Source organism: Carcharodon carcharias, chromosome 14 (assembly GCF_017639515.1).
Source record: "Carcharodon carcharias isolate sCarCar2 chromosome 14, sCarCar2.pri, whole genome shotgun sequence".
NCBI lineage: Eukaryota > Metazoa > Chordata > Chondrichthyes > Lamniformes > Lamnidae > Carcharodon > Carcharodon carcharias.
The window spans coordinates 136,051,864-136,075,673 of NC_054480.1; the positions used below are offsets into that span (position 1 = coordinate 136,051,864).

Sequence of the window (23,810 nt, forward strand, 5' to 3'; positions counted from 1 at the left end):
ATGTGCTTGCTCCCAGGAGGCGGAACAATTTGGAAGAGGTAATTAGGCTGAGGGCAGTGGGGGGGGGAGGGGGGGGGGGGGTCGGTGGTTGGGGGAAAGAGAGGTGTCAAGACTTCTTCAGAATCATGCAGCATTATCAAGAAAGTGTGACAGTTAGCCGAAATGTGTCATATATGCAAGATATTTAATATATTACAGATATAGTAATTTGTCTAACTTACCATCTAGGAACATAGGAACAGGAGGCAGCCATTCAGCCCCTTGAAGCCATTCATTTAGATCATGGCTGACCTTGGTGTCAACTCCATTGACCCACTTTAGTACAGAGCCCATGATGTTGCAGAGTAATGTAGCCTTTTGTAGGGTAAGACTGCATGTCAAACAACACATATCAGCAATTAATACTTGGCTGGAGGCAGAGAGGAGTCTGTACTAACTACACCAAGAAAAATCTTTGTTTTACAAACAAGAGCATCAGCAATCATACCATGGAAAGTGGGAATTTATTTTTCCAGTTTTTGCTCCTCTCTTCCCAAAATGCAAGCATTTCCCAGGACAAATTTCCATCCACAAATGGGTTACCAACTCTGGCTGAGCGAAATCATGAATGTTTCATTACATTACCGCCTGCCTTAAATAATCCCACCCCCTCTCACTTTACCCCACCACTCCCTCATTTATCCCACCATTAGTCCATCTACAGGCTTTCCACTGCCAATTGAAAAGCACACAGTCTTTTCCCCATCTTCAATATTTTCACTACTAATAAGTGAAATATTCAAGGCAAGTGAAATAAACTTTTTAATGTCCTTATGATTTTTTTTCTTGGTATGTGCACAGGTAGTGTAAAACAGCATGTGACTCACCATCATGTGTTACACTGATGAACACAGTCAAAACTTATGCCTGGCATTTTGGTTGAGGCCTACCAAGTGCCAGTCACCTCAGCATTACTGAAGGTGCAGTTCGGCACAAGCTTGTTACAACTTTAGATTAAGCGAATGGGTGAACCTGTGGCAGATGGATTTCAATGTAAGTGTGGAGTCATTCATTTTGGACCAAAGAAGGGATAGACCTGCTTATTTAAATGTTGAAAAGCTAGAAACAGTGGAGGTCCAGAAAGCTTTGGGGATCATGTACAAAGATGTCTAAACTGTAGTCGGGTACAGAAAAACTCAAAAGGCCAAAGATCACAGCTGGAATACTGTGTTCATTTCTGGAACTGCACCTTAGAACAGATATTTTGGCCTTGGAAGGAGATCAAAGGCAGGCTGGGAGGCAGTGGTGTAGTGGCGTTGCCATGGGCTAGTAATCCAGATAACCAGGGGAATCTCGCCGTGCCAGATGGTGAAATTTGTATTTAATTTTTAAAAATCCGGAATTAAAAGCCTAATGGCGACCAGGGCCTGCATTTTTCCATCATTGGGCACGCACAATTGGCAGACCCGGGAGCGGTTGGGAAACAGGCCCCCGACCTTGATCGGCCCACAACTGTGATTTCACACTGGCTGGCCAATTAGGACCCGCCCAGCGTGAAACACGTCTTCCGAATGGTCGGTAAGGGCTGGGCGGGGGCCTGTTGGACACCTCGTCCAATGGCGACCTGGCGGGCAGTTTAAAATCGGCAGAGGCAGCTCTCAGAGAGCTACCGGGGTTGTGGGGGGGGGAACCTTCCTTTGGTATGGAGACTGGAGCAATGGTCTCACCAGCGGCCGGAGATGTCAGGCAGAAGGGCAGTTCAGGTGGACACTTGGCCCCAGTTTCTTGGACGGTGGAGGTAGTGTGTGTCAGGCAGGACACCCTCGTTCCCAGGGAGGGCAGGTAGAGGCCACCGCACCAGCCGAGGTCAGCAGCCCCAATGTTGTGAAGCGCACATGGGTGCTGTGCCACAAAAGGTCCAATGACCTGCTGCGCTTGTAAAGGATGAGTACCCTGTTCGCATGGATCAGTGTGGAGAGGTGTTAAGGGCTGAAACCCATAAAGCTAGCATACAAATTCAACAGGAATAGGGAATGCAAATGGATGTTGGCCTTTATTTCAAAGGGAATGGAGGATAAAAATAGGGAGCTCTTGCTAAAAGTATACAAGATACTAGTTAGACTACACTTAGAATACTGTGAACAGTTTTAGACCCCTTATCTAAGGAAAGATATCCTGGCATTGGAGGCAGTCCAGAGAAGGTTCACTAGGTTGATTCTGGGGATAGGTGGGGGTTGGGGGAGGGGGGAGGGTGGTAGATTCTCTTATGAGGAGAGGTTGAGTAGATTGGGCCTGTATTCATTGGAGTTTAGAAGAATGAGAGGTGACCTTATTGAAACATGTAAGATTCTTGGGGGGCTTGACAGGGTAGATGCTGAGAGGTTGTTTCCCCTTGTGGGAAAATCTAGGACCAGGGGGCATAATCTCACAGTAAGGGGTCACCCATTTAAGACAGAGATGAGGAGGAATTTCTTCTCCCAGAGGGTAGTGAATCCGTGGAATTCTTTACCACAGAGAGCTGTAGATGCTGGGTCATTAAGTATATTCAAGGCTGAGATAGACAGATTTTTAATCAGTAAGGGAATCAAGGGTTATGGGGAAAAGGCAGGAAAGTGGAATTGAGGGTTATCAGATCAGACATGATCTCATTGGAAGGGTGGAGCAGGCATGATGGGCCAAATGGCCTACTTCTGCTCCTATGTCTTATGGTCTTATGGGTGGCTGTCCCCCCGTGGAGCTGCGGGGTCTTAGAGTCTAAGTGCTAACTGTCAATGATGTCAGAGCTGGCCAAGGGGCTGAGACCAGGCTGCTTGGACTGAGTGCCTTGCAGCTTGAAGACCACGACTTGGATGCGCCCAACAAGGTGTTCCTCGGGTGGGGTTGGCCAGGCTGCAATGGCGCTGCAGGTAGAGAGTGGTCTAATCCATGCTCCTCTGTCATTTCACGAGAACATAGAGAGGTCAAAGACAGGTGGGGGTCCAAACTTTCTAATCAAGATGAGATTTGAAATGGACGCTTTTGGAGCTGGAGTGGCGCCACCCACTCCCCTCGATCAGCTGGTCGTGGTGAGGCAGGGGTCTCTGACGAAGGTAAGAGTGCAGTGCACAGAGGTGAACATGTCGGATTGTGCAAACATTCTTGTGTAGTCTCATCATTAATGGAAGCCTGAAACCTGGAGTCCCCATTGACCATTGAAAGATGATGGCACCGTGATGCAGATCTCCATTGTCTCACCAGGGCACCTGGCATGCACAGTGACAGTGTGATGACTTAAACTAATGATGTATCCTTCTTCGCCCTTAGATTTGCCAGCACGCACTCATATGGAGGACCCTGAAGAGCCACCCCTGACACCAGAGTACTGCCGGGCTTCAGGTGCACCTGCATCACACCCACTCTCTGAACCAGACACCTGCGTAGATACCAGCAACTCTATGGGCGTTAGATCGTCGGCTAGAATGTTGGTGCACAGCAGAGGGCACTTTACACTTACTTGAGGATCAGGCAGAAGCAAAGAGTGCCCAGGGCGCCGGAGAGCAGGATGACGCTGAGTCACAGGTAGATGATGAGCCTCTGGAGTCATCCATTAGACGGCAGATGCTAAATGTCCAGCGGGATGTGTGGGAGGATCTGGTGGATATCCATGAGGGTATGCGTGCCAAGCTTTCTGTTGTGGAGGAGTCCATGCAGTGCATGAGCATTGCATTGTCCATCGTCACTGAGCGCACTGCCTCCTCCATTGAGAAAGTGGTGACACTCATGGAGAGGCAGCTCCAGGAACAGAATCGGGGGTTCCTGGGGTTGTGCTCAGACTGCAAACCTTCACACAGGAAATGACCTCAGGTGGTCAGTGTCCATGTGGGAAATTCCAGCCAGGTGTCCATCCATCACTGGCGAGCAGGGAAGTCCAGAGTGACCTCACGTTGGCGCACAACCTGCTTGTCGTCTCTGCGGGCTCCTCTCAGGGCGCTCTGGATGAGGGCAGCAGCTCCGCCGCCCTTTTGCCAGTGACCGTGGCATCTGATGAGGCTGTGATAATTGGGGAGATGCCAGCCATGGCACTGGCTGATCCCTCCCAGGCGGGGCCAGCACAGGCTCCACTGGCCAGAGCACGACCTCCAAGGTCATCAAGTCCAACAAGACAGCAGAGTCAGCAGGCTGCCTTCAATGCCGCTGCCAATGATTTGGTGGGGTGGGGAAACACCACGACACAGCACTCATACATGTAAGTTTAAGGCACCATGAGCACAAGGGACTGTTCGCATGTGATTTTCTGTTCTGCCACATTTCGTTTATTTGTTTACTAGTGTGGGCATTAACACCGGGTATAATAATTCTCATTTGTTGAGAGTGTCAAAATTACATAAATTTTGCTTTTGGCTTAATGAACTGAGTATGCTTCACCTTTTTTTGGTGCAGGGTAGGCCAGTATGTAATGCTGTATGAGAATAGCTCTAAATTTTACTGCATGGGCTCTGAGTGGACTTTGGGTGCCAACGAAAGGATTATTTCAGACATCCAGGATGGAGGCAGCAGCCCTGGCATGAGGTGGAAGCAGATCTTTCATAGCCTAGCTGTTAAAAGGAGCATTGGATCAAGGCATACCTGGAGTCCCTGCCTCTCTGAAGGATACAGAGGTCTGTCTCCACATCCTCAGCATTCTCCTCACCAAGCTCTTTTTATGATTCACTACTGAATTTGTCCTTTGTGGCCTGTGGAGCTTCCTCAAGATCCTCGTCCACCTGTGGGTCCCCCCTTGCCAGTGCCAGATTGCGGAGAGCACAGCATGCAACCACGATCAGTTACACATGCTCTGGAGGGTATTGTAGTGCTCCCCCTGAAACATACAGGCATCGGAAGCACATCTTCATAAGACCGATGGTCCTATCACTGCCCTGTGGAGCCATGACTCCTATTATAATGCTGCTCTGCCTCTGCTCTTGGGTAGCGGAGAGGTGGCATAAGTCACCTTTTCAACGGATAGCCCTGGTCACCCAGCAGCCATCCATCCAGCCGGGCTGGAGCACTGAATAGTCTCGGCACCTGGGAGTACCCAAGGATATAAGCGTCATGGGAGCTGCCAGGGTACCTTGCACAGACTTGCAGAATCTGCATCTTGTGGTCACAAACTATTTGGACGTTCGAGTGGAAGCCCCTCCTGTTGACGAAGGCAGCCAGCTGACCCACTGGTGCCTTGATGGTCACGTGTGCAATCAATTGCACCCTGGGTGTGGGGCAACTCAGCATTTGCTGAAAACCCTCTGGCTCGCTCAGCCTCCTGATCTTGTCCATACGGAAATAAAAAAATGTCATTACCTGCCTGGACAGAGCTTCTGTCACCAGCTTGATGCAAGTGCGGACAGCTGATTGTGACACTCCGCAAAGATCCTTCACTGACCCCTGGAAAGAGCCGGAGGTATAGAAGTTGAGGGCCACTGTGACCTTCAGAGCCACTGGCTTGGGGTGTCCACCCACACAGTTGGTGGTGATCTCAGGCCCAATCGTATGACAAATGGAAGTCACTGTCTCCCTGGGGAGGTAGCTGCATCTCCACCTGTAAACCCTGGCAGCAGGGCAGTGGCATTTTCTGCAGCCCCTTACACCTTGGACTACTTGCAGGCCCTGCGCCCCTTGTGCCTGTGCCTCTCCCCAAGAAGCTGCCCCTCTCTTCCTCCTCAGAGGAGGTGCCACCAGCAGAGAGCACAATCCCCATTACCAGGGTTACAGAAGGCTGTCTGATACCTGGAAGGGTCCACATGGTCAAAATTCTCTGGGGACATTGGAGACACCAGTGAGTCCTGAAATGAAGCCTGGAAATGCTAAGAATGAAGCTCAGGACAGAGATAAAGCTGTCAAGTTCAAATAAGCAGCCAGCAGCAAACTACCTCCTAACTCCTCACTGCTCACAATGGCAATGCTGCTGGCCCTTTTTACCCTGCCCTTGGAGGAGGTTCTGTAAAAAGTGGGCTGCCTGGCTTCCTGTTTTGCCCGCGCGATGAGCACGAAATCGCACAGGCAGCATAAAGTCACAAATTGCCTTTTTAAATGTCCTTAAGCAGCCTCTTATCGATGGCGGGCACAGCTCAGACACCCGCCGACCTGAAGATTGCTCGTGTGTGGGGTGATGTCGGGGCGTTCGCCCGATGTCACACATCTCACACGATTTTACGCCCAACCGATTGGGGCACAGGCCCACCGGCGGAACGTAAAATTCTGCCCCGTGAAACCATTGTTGATTGTCGTACAAACCCATTTGGTTCACTCATTTCCTTTAGGCAAGGAAATCTGCTGTCTTTATCTGTTCTGGTCTACATGTGACTCCAGGCCCACAGCAATGTGGTTGACTCTTAAACGCCCTCTGAAATGGCCTAGCGAGGCACTCAGCTCGCAAGGGCAATTAGGGATGGGCAATAAATGCTGGCCCTGCCAGTGATGTCCAAATCCCAGGAATGAATAAAAAGAGTGCAGGTTCCCCATGATGTTACCAGGATTCTGAAGGTTAGATTATCAGGAAAGATTCATACACTAGCCTTATGCTCCCTAAATTATTGAAGGTTAAGGGTAATTTGATTGAGATTTTTAGGATTTTGAAAGGAATTATTACGGTAGAGAAGGGGAAAACCATGTTTACTTGTGGGGGAGTGCAGAAGGATGTATAACCTTAAAATCAGAGACAGGTCATTCAGGAGACAACAATTCTTTATGCAAATTGTGGTAAAAGCCCAGAACTTTCTCCCACAAAATCAGCAATTTTCTCAATCAGCAATTTTAAATCACGTCGATAGGCTTTTGCTAGACAAGGGTACAAAAGGATGGTTGGAGTTAAACAAATCCACCATGATGTTATTAAGTGGTAAAACAGGTTTGAGGAACAGCAATAAGCCATCTAGCCTATGTTAGATGTAGGCATACTGAACAGTGCATCAGTTATTTAATGGAATATAGTAGCAAAAATTGCAGGCATTTTTTATTACAGAGAAATTGGATATTTAGGATATGTATTAACACTATTGCTAAACCCTTGAAATTGTTTACATTGGGGCCTATTGTCATTTGGGAACTCTTCCTCCTCCAGTTCCGAGAAGCATAGTCCGATAACAACTTGCATTTATATAACACCCATAATACATTAAACCGTCCCAAGGCCTTTCACTGAAGTGGATATGTAATGCGAGGGCTGCTTCTGGTAAGCCGAACTGGTGGGTGCAGGATGAATTTGACACTGAGCCACATGATGTATCAGTACATGTGACTAAAAGCTTGGTCAGAGATAGGTTTTAAGGAGCATCTTAAGGAGAGGGGAAAGTTAGCAAAGTGAAGAAGTTTAGGGCCTAGGGAGCTGAAAACATGGCACTTAAAATTGGCAATGTGAAAGAGGCTAGAATTGTGAGGAGCACAGAGATCTCAGAGGCTAAAAAGCTGCAGGAATTTACAGAATTAGGGTCTGTGTGCAGAGTCCCCTCCCTGTCAACTTATGCTAGAATTCTTGTCCCTCCCCATCTCAGTTTACCATTGAACAGTGATACGGACTCGAAATGTTAACTCTGTCTTTCTCTCTCCACGGATGCTGTCAGACCTGCTGAGTTTTTCCAGCACTTTTTGTTTTAGTTTACCATAGTTGGGGCTGGTGGGGTGCCAAGTACTCAGAGGGGAGAGAGACTGTGGAATGGATGTTGTGGGATGGGGCAATAGTGATAGTGGTTGACTGGGAAATGGGTTTTTGGGGCATGAGAGAAACTGAGGAATGGAGATCAGGGATGGGGAGAGAGAGAGAGAGAGAGAGAGAAACTGGGGAATGGACTCAGGGACAGAGGGTGGATTAGTGTCTGGTAGGATAGAGAAGGGTAAGAAGGGTCTGAGGGTAAGAAGACTGGGGCTCAAGGAGGATAGAAAGAGGGTGACCGAGGAATGGAGTAGACCTGGGGACTAGTGTTTTTTTGCAGACCCTGGAGTATCAGGAGCCAGTAGCTTGGCGAATGGGAGAGGTGCCTTGCAAGGCATTGCCAGTTAAGAAATGAGTGAAACTTGGGAACATATCTGTAAGACAATAATAAAAATTGTTTCCACTGGTGGGGGGAGTGATGTAATAACATTTTCAGATGTCACATGATCAGATGGGGTTGGAATGTCACACAATCAAACCTCCAGGAATGACTCCAAGTGGATTTGGCAATGCTACTCACATGTAACAAGCTTAGTTCACCAGGAAGCTAACACTTGCTTTCATTTATAACTAACAAATCTAAAGTGCAACCAAGAGATGGCAGTATCACCTCATCTAGCATTGAGTAAGTTTAAACAGATCAATGAAAGTAAAAAGTTACATCTATATCACTCGGTTTTCCAACAATGTTTCATTTTTAGCCGTCCTTTGGGCACATTGAGGCACAAGGAAACATCTGTCATGGGTACCGACTGCATCAGGTTCTCCTAAGTCAGGTGGTGTGGCAAAGTAAAGCTATGGCGATGCGCCAACTGTCTAATTTAGCCAGTAATGTCAGAGAGCTCTGCTCTGTATTCCTGCAGTCTTCATGGCCTAGATTCTCTAATCTATTTTCATTTATTGGGTTAATGCCAGAGTCCAGATCAGGTAATTCAGGTTTGTGAGAACTCGTGACAGAGTGAGGACAGTTTTTGAATTGCGAAACCACAGACAGGAATTGGATCGAGGTCAACCTAAACCTGCTGACAGTAAAAATTCCTATTATTTTGGGTAGGATTAAACACTGGGTCGAAGTGTAAAATGGCACATTCTAAACCCAGTACAGATACAGCAAAATTTAACAGTTCATCTGGCAGCTGATGTAAAATGAAAGACTTGCATTTATATCACACCTTTCATGACCTCAGGACAATTTGTACGGCCAATTAATTACTTTTGTAGTCACTGTTGTAATGTAGGAAATGTGACAACCATTTTGCAGGCAGCAGGATCTCATAAATAGCAACCTGATGACCAGATCATCTGTTTTGTTTTGCTGATAATGGTTAAGGGATATATATTGGCCAGGACACTGGCGAGAACTTCAGTTCTTCTTTGATTAGTGCCATGGGGTCTTTTGCGGCTACCTGAGGGGGCAGATGTCTCATCTGCATCGGTACTTTTGACACTGCAGTACTCCTTCAGTGTCAGCCTAGGTTGTTTAAAGTTTCTGGAATGGGACTTGAACTCACATTTCGCTGACTCAGAAGTGGAAGCAGTACCAACTGAGTTATAGCTGATAATATATTCATTTGTGACAGGGCTGCAATATTTCTTTTTGTAGAATTGCAGGCTAATGTATGATAATGTGGAGACTAAATTCGATAGCCCCTGGGGATCATGATGTGTCATTAACCGTGTCCATTGATTGCAATACAGGCAGCATGCCAACTTTATGATTTCAGCTTCCAGCCATTGCTAACTGTTTTGCTGGTTGCAATTGAAGGCCAACATAGTGAATAAGCAGCACAACCTAAAGCTGGTCTGCACTTTTAAAGGGAAGTGCATTTTAGCACGAGTAGGTGCTGGAAGCTGTGCAGGAAGTGACTCTCTTCAATGTTTCCCAGATCAATGGCAGAGTGTGGGAAGAACATGTGCTCCAAGGTACTCTGATGTTGCACTGAAGGCTGTGTTCTGTATCCGAATGGGGCCAGGAGGCTCTCTAGGCACTTGCTCAGAAGGCAATGGGAGCAGATAACCAAGAAGGTCAACGCCAGAAGTCAAGCCCCGAGAAACAGTGCTCCAAAAGGTTCAACGATCTCACACAAGTGATCAAAATCAGTGAATGTATCTTCAAACAGGCAAAGGCACATGAAAAATAGGCATGAAAGGAATACACAAGGGTGGTTAGTTGACTTTTGTACACAGCAGGAATGGGCAAACATTTTGGGTGGAGTGTGGAAATTGTATGGGGGCAGGCCATAAACACTCAAGAAACGAACAATTACAAGAAAGATAATTTTTTGTACAAGTAAACATAACACCTTATGATAACTATTCTATCATTAATGATGTATAATGAATTCAAATATACCATCTTTTACACGCCCTCTTGGCTTAATCGGAACAATGAAGTTGGTCACTCCTCTTTACAACAGTATCAAAGTTGTGTCACTCATTCTGCACAGATACTGCTTAATCTGAGTACACTGTTTTATTTCAGATTTCCAGTATCTGCAGTATTTGTTTTTGTCTTGCCAATATAAATGCTGCTTTCCTGTGATCCACAATCTGATGATGCAAGAACCACCAAGGGAAAAACAGCAAAGAAAAGAGCAAGAAAACATGAAGAGGCCAAAGGAATTTCAGAGGCAGTCACCACAATTTATGGAAGTCATGATTTTTATTCCTGTCGATACCTCTCAATCCTACAGCTGGGATTTAATAATCTCATGGCACATTTTAAAAGAGGTGCTACTAACCAGATTGCTACCTGCAATCTCTTCCACACCTGTTACAGAACATATTCTTCGTTTTCAATTTTCTTAAAACATATTTAGCCAAAAAAAAACAAAATCAACTCCTTCCACTGTATTGTGTCACTTTAGGAATTTTTTTTAACCTCTCCCTGACACTTGCGCTTCCTCATTTCCAGGCTTTCCGACTGAGGGCTATTCTTTAGGACATGCTGCCTGCCAACACTCCCATTGCTCTCCAGCTCTGCACACCTTTATCTCCAGGCTCTCCAACTGAGCCTGTACTCAGTCCTCTAATTGTCCGTTTGTTGGCCGAATTGAATTAGGAACACCTGAACATTACAAAAGGTTACGAATAAATACAGAAAATGCTGGAAATACTCAGCAGATCAGGAGCATCTATGGAGAAAAAAGAGTTAATGTTTCAGGTCTCTGACCTTTCATCAGAATGCATGAGATTAATAAGGTTCTGATGACTGGACCATATAAATTACTATCAAGTCCTATTCTTGTCTGCAAAAGTGCCTCCTATTCCAGGATCATCTCAGAATGTAAAGGCAACTCCCGACTTCCTTTTCTCTACCGTAAGCTGTTTCCTTAAACTCCACTCCTCCATCCTCAAGTCCCAAGTGCAAGAAATTCATGGATTTCTCTCATCAAGACAGAGACCATCCAATTGCCTAAGTCCAGCAAGCCAAAGATCCCCAAAAGCTCCTCCTTTGCCTAGCCCTCAACATTTTTTTCCCCATTCATTTATGGGATGAGTGTATTGCTGGCTTAACAAGCATTTATTGCCCATTCCTAATCGCCCTTTCTCTAATTTCTTGCCTGTCTTCCCGAGCTCATCTTGTCAAAAGACCCATCTCTATTTCTCTTGACCTTACTCCCACTAGGTGACTGACCATCCAATTGCCCACCAGCCTCCTATTCTCTGCACTGCAAACCCTCCACAGCTTATTTCCCTAGCACATTTGTGTTATAAACTGGACACTCAAGATCCAGCTTGATCACCTGTACTTTCTTTTGGCTATTGTCCAGCCATGCAGTGCTCCATTTGCTTTGTTGATTGTTGCTCCAGTGAGTACAAAATCTATTGCATAAGACACAGGAGCAGAAATTAGGCCATTTGGCCCATTGAATCTGGTCCACCATTCAATCATGGCTGATAAGTTTCTCAACCCCATTCTCCCGCCTTGTCCCCGTAACCTTTGATCCCCTTACCAATCAAGAACCTATCTATCTATCTCGGTCTTAAATACACTCCCAATTCTCTTTCAATTTCACCTTTGCTGTGATTTCATGTTAAGTTGCATTGTATGGCCCTCGAGTTATGAACAATTAATCAAATGTATCCACCACTGATATTTCAGGATATTTTTTAGTCTTACTTTTAAGTCCAGGGAATTTTGTAAAATGCTGTGCCAAAAATGCAGCAGAAATTTGAAATCTCCAGAAGAAACTCCATCACAGAACAGCTACAGACCTTATTAAAATGAGTTAGCCAGCTAGGTAAATTTTAAAAAAAAAAACCATGAAAAAATCACTGCAGAACAGTAGAAGTATTCATCAGATGTTTAAAGTTAATTACAGCAGTAACTTCCCAATTAAAACAGATGCTTTGTTTAAATTGTGTCACATACATCATAAGCAGTATAGCTCAAATGTGCAATTCAATTTTATCCCCAACTGAGCTCAAGTATCTTCAAAACTGATTTTGTTTACCAAATCATACTTGTTTATTTCAGGGAGTAAAAAGAGACAACAAGCCATCTTTGAAACTGGAGGATGGGAAACTGGAGGATGGGAAAGAGATTTTTGAGCAAGATGAAGCATTCTAATGATAGAGATGGCCAAAAGCTTTGAGAAAGCGGTTCACCAGTGGGAACATTCAAAACAATGTCTACACCCATTCTTCTTTTAATAACTAAGACAATTATAACAAGATGGGAGTTGTCACTGAGATATCTAATTGCAGTATAAAGTAGTAAATACGCACAACTGATCCTACTTTAGGAAAAGAATTTTCAATAAAATCAACCTTTGTGCCCACAGAAACACGCACCACACTTTATAGCATTTTGTGATCTCAGGCATGATGAGCACTGTAATGAGGTCTTTGACTTTTTGGTCAGCAAGTGCTGACATGATTGCACACTCTGTTTTGCAGTAAAATAATGACAAATTACAAGCAATATATAGGAACAAAATTTATTCCAATTTCAAACAGAGAATTTCAGGATAAGGATATGAAAATCAAGTCCATGTTTCCATGAGGGTCAAGCAACAGAGGTCAAATTAAACTATTACAAAATTATGGCCGAAAAATACTGTATTAATAACCAGTAAGACCCTTCTTGGGTAATTATTATACAAGATTTCTTTTATGTTTCAAAAACTATGCCCCTCCCCAAACAACAATACATGCATTAAAATGACACAATTTAAAAACAGCAGTTATAGCTCTTAAATAGTTTAAAGTTTCCTTTTAACAGGACCTAATATACAAGTCCAACCTAAATTTCCACCACATTGGCACTTGTAGAGAGTCTGGCACTACAAAGAAGGGACTTGGCACACTTTAATTCATTATTCTACATAATTTACATTTGGTTTACTTAAAAAAAAAAATCTGTGAAAGATCAGTAATACATATGTTAGTTCAATACACCACTGCCGATGGCTGCCATGCTTCAATTTTCTTCAAAAAGTTACAAGCATAGAAATACACAACAAAATATGAAGTTTGAATATTCCACCAAATGAATACTAAAATGTTAACAACCCAGACCTATGACAGAACAATTACTTTGCATGAAGCCAGGACATCTACAGAGGTATAATATTCATTCTATACACAACCTTATTGAAGCCTAAGATGACTTTTCAGCTCAAAATGCATTAGTCCCAAATAACTGAACAGGCTTATTTTTCCACATGGAGCTTTTAGTACCATAATTACAGCAAGAATGCTTCTTTATGAATTACTGTGTTTAGGCAAAGTCAAAAATTGTTGCTTCCAAAGTCTCCCTCCCACTCAAATACCTGTATGGCAACAATGCCTATGAGCTTTATCTGCTGACTTGGCAATATATAGCTATGAAGATTTAAATCTTCCTGTTGCCCTAGTTGCTGTCACCATTGAGCAATACAATTTGGAAACTTACCAAGTTGTGGCTCTGCAGTAGCTATAAAGGCCACCTTCTCCATTAAAAACAGAGATGGTTCATTAGATAATCTCTCCCGCCCACCCCTTTCCCAATGGCTAACCAAAATGATACACAACTGTTAGCTTTTCAACTTCATAGTGCAAAGGTGTGCAGACAGATACAACATTGTTAATTAAGATAATCTACATGTTTTGCTTCCTCAAAAGCTGTATCTATTACAGTGGCATTCACTAAACAGCCCCAATCTCTACCTCTTTCAGCCCTGACTTGCTCTTCTACATTTAAGCTACCTGTGCCTCTACTTATAGCCGGCAAACCTGTTGGAATGCTGTCACATGCATTTAGCACTGTTCCCTTTCCGACATAGCAAGAAAATACAATTAGAAAACAGGTTATCTTAGTATCCACAATAAAACAAAGGTTTCCAGTGGAACAATATTGAACCGCTAACATAAATAGAGCATTCTTAACGTCCTTATGTTAGGATAGCAAGACCCCCAATTTATAGCTGTTACTAAACAGAAACAAATGATAAATCCAATAACCTAGCTGGAAAGAGAAACAGAATGTAGGAATGTAGAGAAATAGAAAAGAGGGAAAAACAAGACTACCACAAAGAAAACTTAATGGAAAGATGACAATTGGTAAATTAGAAGCACAAATTAGAAGTTGCTCTCCCCCATCCTCACCAGGAACTTTCATCTCCTCTCCTATACTACATACCTTCTCTATGCGAGACCGTGGACTTCGCACTTTCTTAAAAGATTGCGCCAAAACTTCCCATTGTGAGTCACCATGAGCTACAAAGAAGTCAACCTGATTCACACTATCCGGAGAATAATGCTGGACCTTTGTTTGGAAACCGCCCCCCCCCCCCCCCCCCCCCCCCACAATTATAGCATACAATAGGAAAATAAGAAATTCCAGGTTCAGGTTAATGTTCAAATGCTCAGATGCAGTGCTCTGATAAAAAGTTGGCAACCCCTTTTCAAAAAGACCTTTTGGCACTTTATTTGTAAATACCTTTTTACAGAACAAATGTTGCATTATAAACATTACCATCAAGTTCACATTGTGAAACATTCATTTATTATTTAAAACTTGTAAGCACAACTTCATGCACATGAATTAAACATGGAAACTGATTCAAGCTCGCTGAATTCATTACTCTTGCTGGAACTTGGAGGTGGGGGGAAGGAAGATTGACTAGTGCTTAAAGATGACTAAACAAATGATTTTTTTCCAGCAGTAATTATTTATCCATGGCATTTTAGTTATAAAAATGCTTCTTTGGCAAATAACATTGCAACAAGGCAGACAACATAAAAGAAATTAAGATTTCAAAAAACCATAGCCAAATTAACTGTAAAATAGGGTCCATAAGTTGCATCCTTTAGGTTTATCTTGTGTTAAAAAGCCAATAAATCTAATTAGTCCAATAAACTGCATCTGAATCAAGAAACAAACATTTACATAGCTGATTTTAATGTAGTGACAAATGTTAACACGTAGTCCCAATCCTTTAACATTTGTCCATCTGCATCATTGTTATACATATAGCACAAAATGTTTCCACCACCACATAATCTAAGCTATCAAATATGCAAAAAGTAAGCAACAATGGTAGATTCAGGTTAGCATGCCAACTCAATCCCCTATTTCCCATCAGCTTTCCCGAAATATTTGCAGAAAACTGGCAAAAGCAGGAGCTCGTGATAGTGAAAGCGATGTGGAAAAATAGCCTAGACAGCTCTCAATACTGTAGAACAGATAGCTAGGAAGATTACTACTATAATGCAATTGCTAATATGCCAATAATATATATATATTTTAAAAATCAAGAAGCTTTCTAGTCCTCCACAAGGAATAAAACTGAAATTAAAATAGGATTCCTGACAGAAGCTTGGTCCCCTGGTTTAAATACAATACAAAAGAGATATTTTCCCATTTTTAGTTTCCTATATTATGCAAGCATATGCTACATACATTTTATACAATTTTTTGCAAATCTGGGTAAAAGTTAAAACTACCTACCGCCCTCAATTTGGTAAATAATTTCTTCTCACACAGGGACCCATATTCACAAAAGTAAATGTGCAAAAAGTGTAAATTGGAATCCCAACACCATGCATTGTATAATCTTTTCTGACTATGGGTCCATGCTCTGAACATCATGCATGCAAGATTTGCATAACATGCTGAAAACTGCACAGAACTCAGGGCCCAATATGGATCACCCAGTTAGTTTAAAATTTGTGTTTTATTTTTAAAAATCCAAAGTGAAAGGAACTTTTTCCTTGGAAACTCTGGATGGCAGAGGGTATAAAGTGAATCAAACTATTATTTACATAGGCTGGCTGGCTTTTAGGTTAAAACAAGCTATACTTATTTTGTCAAATATTAGTAGTGAAAATTGATGCTTTGTTTACATTTGAAAACGTTAGATTTGAATTTCCACTGTGATATAACATATGTGGTCTTCGACTGACTATTCCTGGCTAAAGATGGGTAGCATGTGCAAAAGCTATACACTCTGCAGCTATCCATGAAATCCACAACTACTGTAAACAAAACTATTTTTAAAAAGTCAGTTTTTCCTTTCGAAGGGACTTGGGGAGAAGTTGGTCAGCTACTTTCAACTAAAAGATCGGCAACAGCTCACAGTAGAAAATTGCTTAGTGTAATTTAAAAATGAGATCATTCAGGAATAATGCTGTCTCCCCATGAGATTAAAACAAAATAGTGTTACATTTGATAACTGTATGCACACAGGAAGTTCAGTTCCAGAATTTTGTTAACTTTCTCTCTCTGAAATGAATACCTAATTAGGCAAAAATTCTATTCTCTCTGAAAAATTAGATATTGAAAAGTTAAGAACTTTTAAAAAAATTCATTCATGGGATGTGGGTGTCGCTGGCTAGGCCAGCATTTATTGCCCAGCCCTAAATGCCCTTGTGGCGGTGGTGATGAGCTACATTCTTGAACCACTGCAGTCCACGTAGTGTAAGTACACCCACTGTGGCGTTAGTGAGGGAGGTCCAGGATTTTGACCCAGCAACAGTGATATATTTCCAAGTCAGGATGGTGAGTGGCTTGGAGGAGAACTTCAGACACACTAAGTGATCTGAAGCAGTATTATTCACTGTAAGTTCCAATTTGTCCAATGGCATTCAGGAAAAGATAAATATATAATATGCATTATACAGAGGTTATTCATTTTTGGCTAATTAAATCATTCCTACTGAATGGGTAACAGGATTGCTACTACTGGAAAGGACATAATGGGGCGAATGAGCTCCTTCTATATTAAATTCTGTAAAAATAACTTCAGCTGTAAAAGTAGATACAGGTAACATGTGGACAAAGATCTACATAGTATTCCCAAATGAAGGCATGCATATTCCAAAATGCATCCGATTTAGCTGCAACTAAATCATATCACATGCTTTCAAGCAAAAATTTTACGACAAGTTTTAGACAATTGTTATTGTCAGGATAACAATATTTGATCAATTTTGAAGTTTTATTCAGCAAACCCAGCTTTCCCCGAATCTGTACTAGGAGTTGTAACATTCCCACATCCCCTGCCTTTATGAAGATTTCATGACATTTTGGTTCCACTCCTCTCCTGAAGCGCACATATATCTTGCAGTTAAACATCAATTCTTGGATTGTTAAACTTACAAGTGTGAAAGACAAGGGTAATAGAGGAAGAATCAATAGCTGACTAACAATCTTTGTTCTAGCCCTATAGAATAAAACTCAAGTGTGCACATTACTGACAATAATTCAGTTTAGGATTAGGTAAGGCACTCTCTGCTTTACTTCACTGCGGTAGAATTCAACACCGATAGACTTCCCCTTTTCTCTCAAGTCAATTTTCTTAAGAAGTATATGGTTCTTTTTCTCTCACTGAGCAAACTGAAGTATTCACGCATTCTAGTCCTGTCCAAACTCCCAAGGTCTTTCATGTAAACTTATGAGTTAAGAAAACCTCATGCCACATTACCATATTGGTTCATTAGAACAATGGCATTTAGTTTATTGTAGAAACAAGAATTTTTTGCAGGATATTGGAGTGTTTAATAATGATTTGTAGTGTACAGAATATTTGGCTGTTTTAACAGCAGCCTAAGTAGACCAGAAATAAATTAAAACTTAGCAAAAACAATCATAATTCTTCTTCAAATATCAGCCTTGCCTGACACTGAAGGTATTTTAAATGAAGTCAAATATATATGACAGGTATCATACCCAAATGTAAGAACTCTTGAGAAGAACTCAATTTAATTTTGGACTTTTCAGATTCCTTAGATTTCCCTAGGGTAAGAGCACAAAACCTGACAGGGTATGTTAATGCAAATGATGCCCCATTTATACTTTTTACATACCTACTCATCTATGGCAAACTGCTAATTTTAAAAGTCCATTTCAGAAAGGAGATTGAATTTATAGGGACTATAACTGAAGATGAAATCAAACTGCTCAAAGATAATTTGTAATATAAACGCCACACAACAGAGTTCACTAGATTTTTGAAAGTCAAGTATGTTAATCATTTTTTAATAAAAATGAATTAATGTTTGGGGTGAAGAAACACAGCTCCGCCAATCAAAATTTTTAGCATCTACAGTCCGCTCTTACTACAACATATTATGAATAAACTATTGCGTAGACATGACATCATTTTGGGACCAAAGTACAATTCTCACCATTACATTTCATTATACCAAATTCACAGCTGACCAAATTACAATTTCAACCACGTTTGAAATATTGCCTACAATCAAATTAAGATTACTTAGTTATGAATTATCTGCCTGGTATTCCATCATTACAAAATGCAACAAAAGTCAATTAGCTAAAGTTATAATTTTGAATAGTGACACTTGAAAGGCATTTATTATAGTCAAATAATAAAATGTGAAATGCTGCATTTTATAACAATTGCTGCTCTAACTCATTCTAGTCTGTTTAATGTAACCCAGTTGTCTTAGTGTGAGAAGATCCATTTAGTATTAAATCAACAATGACAATTTTGGATATAGAGCCTTTTTGTTGGAAAATGTCTAGAACAAATGACAGGGCACTTCCTGCTGGTGAAATCAGCAGCTAAAATCAAAAAGGCATCATCAAGGAAAGTTACTGAGTATACTGAGTGGGTAGCAGCATGATGATTTGAATGCAGGAAAATACATATCTCTGACTACATTGAAGAAACAGAAAAGTGCAGATATCAGCTTTTTCTAAACATGCCATTTCTGCTTTACCACAATGTGTAAGTCACCAATGTGGGAGTCTTCAACTTTTAACAATACAAAGTTGTTCCGAAATCATTTGGCGAGGTCAAAACTTTTCAACATACAGTATATTTATGGCACTGTGCAGCATTTATAAAAGCCATCCTTTCACCTTTGTATGTCGAAGTCACACAAATTAAGAGCTGTGTAGTGCAACTTTCTTGGCACCTGCATTCCTATAAAACACAGACGGAGGTTTTCTTTTCAAACAGGCCTGATATCATACCTATATTTTTTTTTTAAAAATCTGTAAAAGTACCTGACTGCATAAAACTATCCTGCTATTAAAAACTTTCAAGGTTAAAACCCCTCATCTGAATAAAATTAGCATAAACTGTCAATGTACTTTAGTTTAGCAAGTCATCCTAAAAAAATGTCATAACTTGCCATTGTAGTGTACAGCAGTAAAAAAAATCAAAGTTTGGCAACAGCTGAGTATCTGTAAACCAACTCATACAGAAACATTCTAATCTGAAATCAAGCCTAAGTATACTGGTCCATAAATTAGATAAATACACTTATTTCTTTATACTAGATTTGGCTTCATTTGTTTGCCAAGTAATCATTATTTCCACATCTCAGGTTTCTAAGTACTTGAGCAAATCCCCCCCACCCCCCACCCACACCCCACCCTCTCCTCATGATATTTGCTCAACCTGCTATTGCTTAGTGAGCTCCCATCTTTGTAGTCCATGGCTGAAATACAGCAAGTAGCAAACTATATGTATAACATCAATAATTTATTTTAAAAAATCAAAAAATAAATCACAGTATCAATACTTTCTCATTGATCAGAAAAAAAACCAAATAAACCAGAAACAGTACATCAATTATGCAAGTGATGGCTTGGTTTCTGTCAGACAGAGTCCTGAAACATCACCACTGTGCACCACAGAGCTTATCTGTGATCAGACAGAAGGCCAGCATAACTGAAAGAGCATAGAGAGGGAATGGCATTGCATTTTGATTTGGCAAGTGGAAGAACACCTGCTATTCTTCATTTGAACAAGCATTAATGAGGTTGTAGCTCAAGCCAACTATCTGTTATACAGCTAGTTATTAAGTGATATTTGAAAAAAATGGAAATGTAGATTGGCACCCAAAAAGATGCACATTAAAAATGTGTCCCCCTGCCCCTCCCCGACCCTGCATTGAATAAAACCATTTTTGTTTTAAAAGAAGCTACAACTCCGTGGACACACACAGACAAGAATCCATGATGACAATTAGCAGTTTGCAAACTTCACAGATCATAACAATTGCGGTCATTATGGTTTAAATTTTCTTTTTTCCTTTTCTTTGGTCTGGTCAGACCAAATTGTACTCCTTCAGGTTCAGCTGTAGAATTGTATCTTTGACAGCCGCAAAGACGAAACGTATGTTCTCTGTGTCTGTGGCACATGTGAAGTGAGAGTAGATGATTTTGTCACTATCTGGGTTCAGGTCAACAAACATCTTCAGAATGAATTCTCGAGCAGCTTGTGCATCTCTCTGTGGACCTATAAAACACATGTACAAAATGGCAACTGTCTTTTTTTTGTTCACTAGCTTATCAAGGCAAGCAGGTTGTATTGCTCTAAAATACAATATATTGAACATTGTAATACCCAAGAAGCAACCAGTAATTTCTTAATAATGTTGAGCAATGCCATCTTAATTACTGATGCTGTCATTATATTGCAGGTCAATTGTGGGAAGCTAAGCTTAAATGTTCTTTTCCCATATATTTTTCGAATGTGCAGTTGGTCCTCCTATAAACCAACCACACTGCTCAGGCCTGCATGTGCAAAGTGGCTATAGAAGTGGCAAGAGCACAGGCAGAATAGCAATGCACTTGTTTGACAACGCCACCAGAATTATTCGTCTACTGGCCCCAGGGCCATGGCATCAGAAATACCCAGTAGGAAATCTTCCTCTGTTAGTCTAAATAAAACCCAGCAAGTTTAATGTGATCATCATCTGCATGATATGTAGTGGCCAAAAGCTAGAATTATAATATGTCAAGGATACAGAATTTTAAGTGGCGCTGCTGGCAAAAGACGACAACTACTTCCTTACACGTGAAGTTTTCAAGATTATGGCACTAGAAAGTAAGCTCAGAAATATTACATAAACTAGAGGATCAGAATGTAATTATAAACTACTTGAATTTCAGTCTTGTGATTTATTTCAATAGAATATCTCCATTGGGAATTATTATTTCACATATGAAACAAATAAGTTAATTCTACAAACCAGCAAAATACACTGCAGATTTCTAAAACAACAGCCTTTGATGTGCAAATGATTGTGCCAGAATTAGTGCAATTTCTATCCTATGATCCAACAAAACTCAATGATGGACTTGTAATTTCTCCCGTCACCAGCTATGTTTTAGATGGAGAGCAGGAACAGGTCTGGCACCTCTCATTATGCAAGTCAACAACCTGATGAAGTCAAAGTAGCGCTCACAGTTGCGCGACAAAAATTTAGAAACTGCATAACGTGCAGCGTCCCATAAAGTATGGAAAAATTCCCAAAGGGAAAGAGTGCAAAATTTCGTACTCAATTCTCCTAGGTGTTTGTTAAGTCACACTTGTAAGTAAAGTGTTTGCGACTAAAATCAGTGCATGTAGTTGAAGTGGCGTCACTACAGGATGCCTGCGGTGGTTAGTCAACAACTTTTATTCTTAAATACAGATTTGACTATATGTAGCAGTTTTATTAACATTTATTAATCTCTTGAAGTCAAATAAAGCCTTTGAAGTTTTGTATTTATGGAAAAATAATGAAGTTGTTACGTGGTGAGGCAAGTGTCGTTTTTAAAAATGGTTTCCTACTGCTACAAAAATTGAAGTTAATATGCCTCCAATGGTACAAATACATGTTGGTCAACGTATGCCAAGATTGTATAGAAAAACAGCTGATAAGCAGAAGCATTAATGTTGCAAAGCTAACATTTAACCAAACTTGAAAAAATATTATTTATGCAAAATTTGCAGTAAAAACAAGTGGTTCCAAAGAGAAGACAAAGCAAAGACTTAGGTTTGGAAATGTAACATATTTTCAATACCTTTATTTGCTATTTCTATACCTCCTGTTCCTTGCTATCTGTTTACACAAAGTTCAACATATTTTTTTTCCCACTTATCATTGTGTAATGATCTCACCAGTAGGCTTTGAATTCTGACTACTCCGCCCTCTGTTCAGGCTGTTATTTTAATGCCCACCCTTCCCACACTCAAACGAAAATTGACATCCAGAGATTTACTACTTACCATCAAACTCTGGAAAGTAGTCAACCAAATGGGAGTACATAATCTTTTCTTCCAGGAGATCTTTCTTATTTAAGAAGAGAATGACTGAGGAGTTTTGAAACCAGGGATATGTGATTATCGTCCTAAATAGTGCTTTGCTCTCCTCCATTCGATTCTGGAAAAATATAGTTATAAGAATAACTGCTGAAAGCTACACCAAATGTTGCTGGCACTTTGATCTTAACTCAACTGAACATGATGTCTTTGCACTGTAAACTTCCTTTTGCACAACATTTTCAGAAAGGTTTCTAATCACATGAACGCTTCAAAGCTTGGTTAATATTTAGTATAATTATAATCATAGTAAGTTAGTTTCCTTGCATGTAAATATTCAATAGGAAATATTCTAAAATTAAGCAGTAGCACATTTTTAATTTTTTTTTTACACTACTTACAATATTTTCAATCTACTAAAGTGCTTCTCACTGTTTTGACATTTAACAAGTATTTTGATCTCTAATGCAACACTGGTTTGAAGACTAGCACTTTGAAAATCCACACACCTCATTATCAGATTCTACAAGAACCTGGTCGTATTCACTAAGTGCTACTAAAAACATGATGGATGTCACGTTTTCAAAGCAATGTATCCATTTCCTTCTTTCTGACCTCTGGCCTCCAACGTCCACCATTCTAAAAAAAAAACAAAAGGGCACTGAAGTAATACTCGGGAGCACATAAAATAATAAATTACCAACCATCATCCTACAATACACTAACTACAAAGAATTATGTATTTCACTCAGCATATAGTGATTGATCAGTATTTATTCCTATGCTTTGCACAATATTTGTGTGACTGATTTGCCCAGAAACAGCCATCATTTGACAAAGTGAAAATGCATTATTTGATCAGGCCTGCTGGTTTGCATCTTTTTCTATAACAAGATTAAATGCCTCCATTAAATCTTAGTAAGTTAGAGTACCACACAACAGGAAAAATATTGAGGATTTAGAGAGCGCAAAATGCAGACGCACTAAGGTGATCCCTGATGAGCGCAAACCAAATATGAAGACCGGCTTGAAAAACTGGATTTTATTAATTCGAACAATGCAAATGATAGGGTGATAAGAAAGAAGTGCATAAAACAGACCAGCTAAAAGCAACTATTCCCAGTTGTTGAGGGCTGAAAAGCAAGGGCCCATAGATACAAGAATAAATATTGGAGATTAGGTCGAGGGCATTCTTTACATTGCGGCATTCAGTTCCAGGGTTCATGACTGAGGCAAAAATGTAAACTTTCAAGGTCAAAGTAGATATCTGAAATGGGGCTGTGGGAATATGGGAAACAGGTTGGATAAATGTGATTTGGGACTATTTGCTTGCATCAAGGGAAAAGACCAACCCAGCTGGGGCAACTGGCTAGTTGCAGCTTTTAAACTTCTAGTTATTTCTATATATTTAGATTGACACCAGAATTATATGTTAATCAAAACTACTTTTCTGAATGGAATATATTTGTATCTACAGCAACAAGGACAAAATCCTAGCTAACTAATTTTACAATTGCAGTGGAGGAGTAATTTACTGGCAACACGTTTACACATAGATTAAATATAACACATACATTGACAAGAGCCGTGGCTGTCAAAACGCTTCTCATTTTTTCTGATTACTCTGAGAAGTTGAAGAATTAACAGTTATAAAAAATGCGAAAAACTGACAATAG

The 23,810-nt window shown here is 40.9% G+C and overlaps 2 protein-coding genes across 4 annotated transcripts in view; one reads left to right on the forward strand and one right to left on the reverse strand.

Moving 5' to 3' along the window:
• Nucleotides 1-14,408, forward strand: part of LOC121286949 (guanine nucleotide-binding protein subunit alpha-11-like) — a 55,655-nt gene extending 41,247 nt beyond the window's left edge. Inside the window, exon 8 of one of the 2 annotated variants that reach the window (XR_005945123.1) lies at nucleotides 12,123-14,408. The gene's annotated coding sequence lies outside the window, so the exon portion shown is untranslated. Of the gene's footprint in view, nucleotides 1-10,124; nucleotides 10,340-12,122 lie in introns of those variants that run through there. The other variant, XR_005945122.1, reaches the window with a different exon arrangement.
• Nucleotides 14,409-14,529: 121 nt separating this feature from the next.
• LOC121286813 (guanine nucleotide-binding protein G(q) subunit alpha) overlaps nucleotides 14,530-23,810 on the reverse strand; it is a 120,093-nt gene continuing 110,812 nt past the window's right edge. For both annotated transcript variants that reach the window (XM_041203859.1, XM_041203861.1), the window contains exons 5-7: nucleotides 22,644-22,773; nucleotides 22,102-22,255; nucleotides 14,530-20,343 (exon numbers count right to left, since the gene is read on the reverse strand). In XM_041203859.1, coding sequence (XP_041059793.1) covers nucleotides 20,153-20,343; nucleotides 22,102-22,255; nucleotides 22,644-22,773 — 475 coding nt within the window. In that variant the 3' untranslated portion in view covers nucleotides 14,530-20,152. The remainder of the gene's footprint in view (nucleotides 20,344-22,101; nucleotides 22,256-22,643; nucleotides 22,774-23,810) is intronic.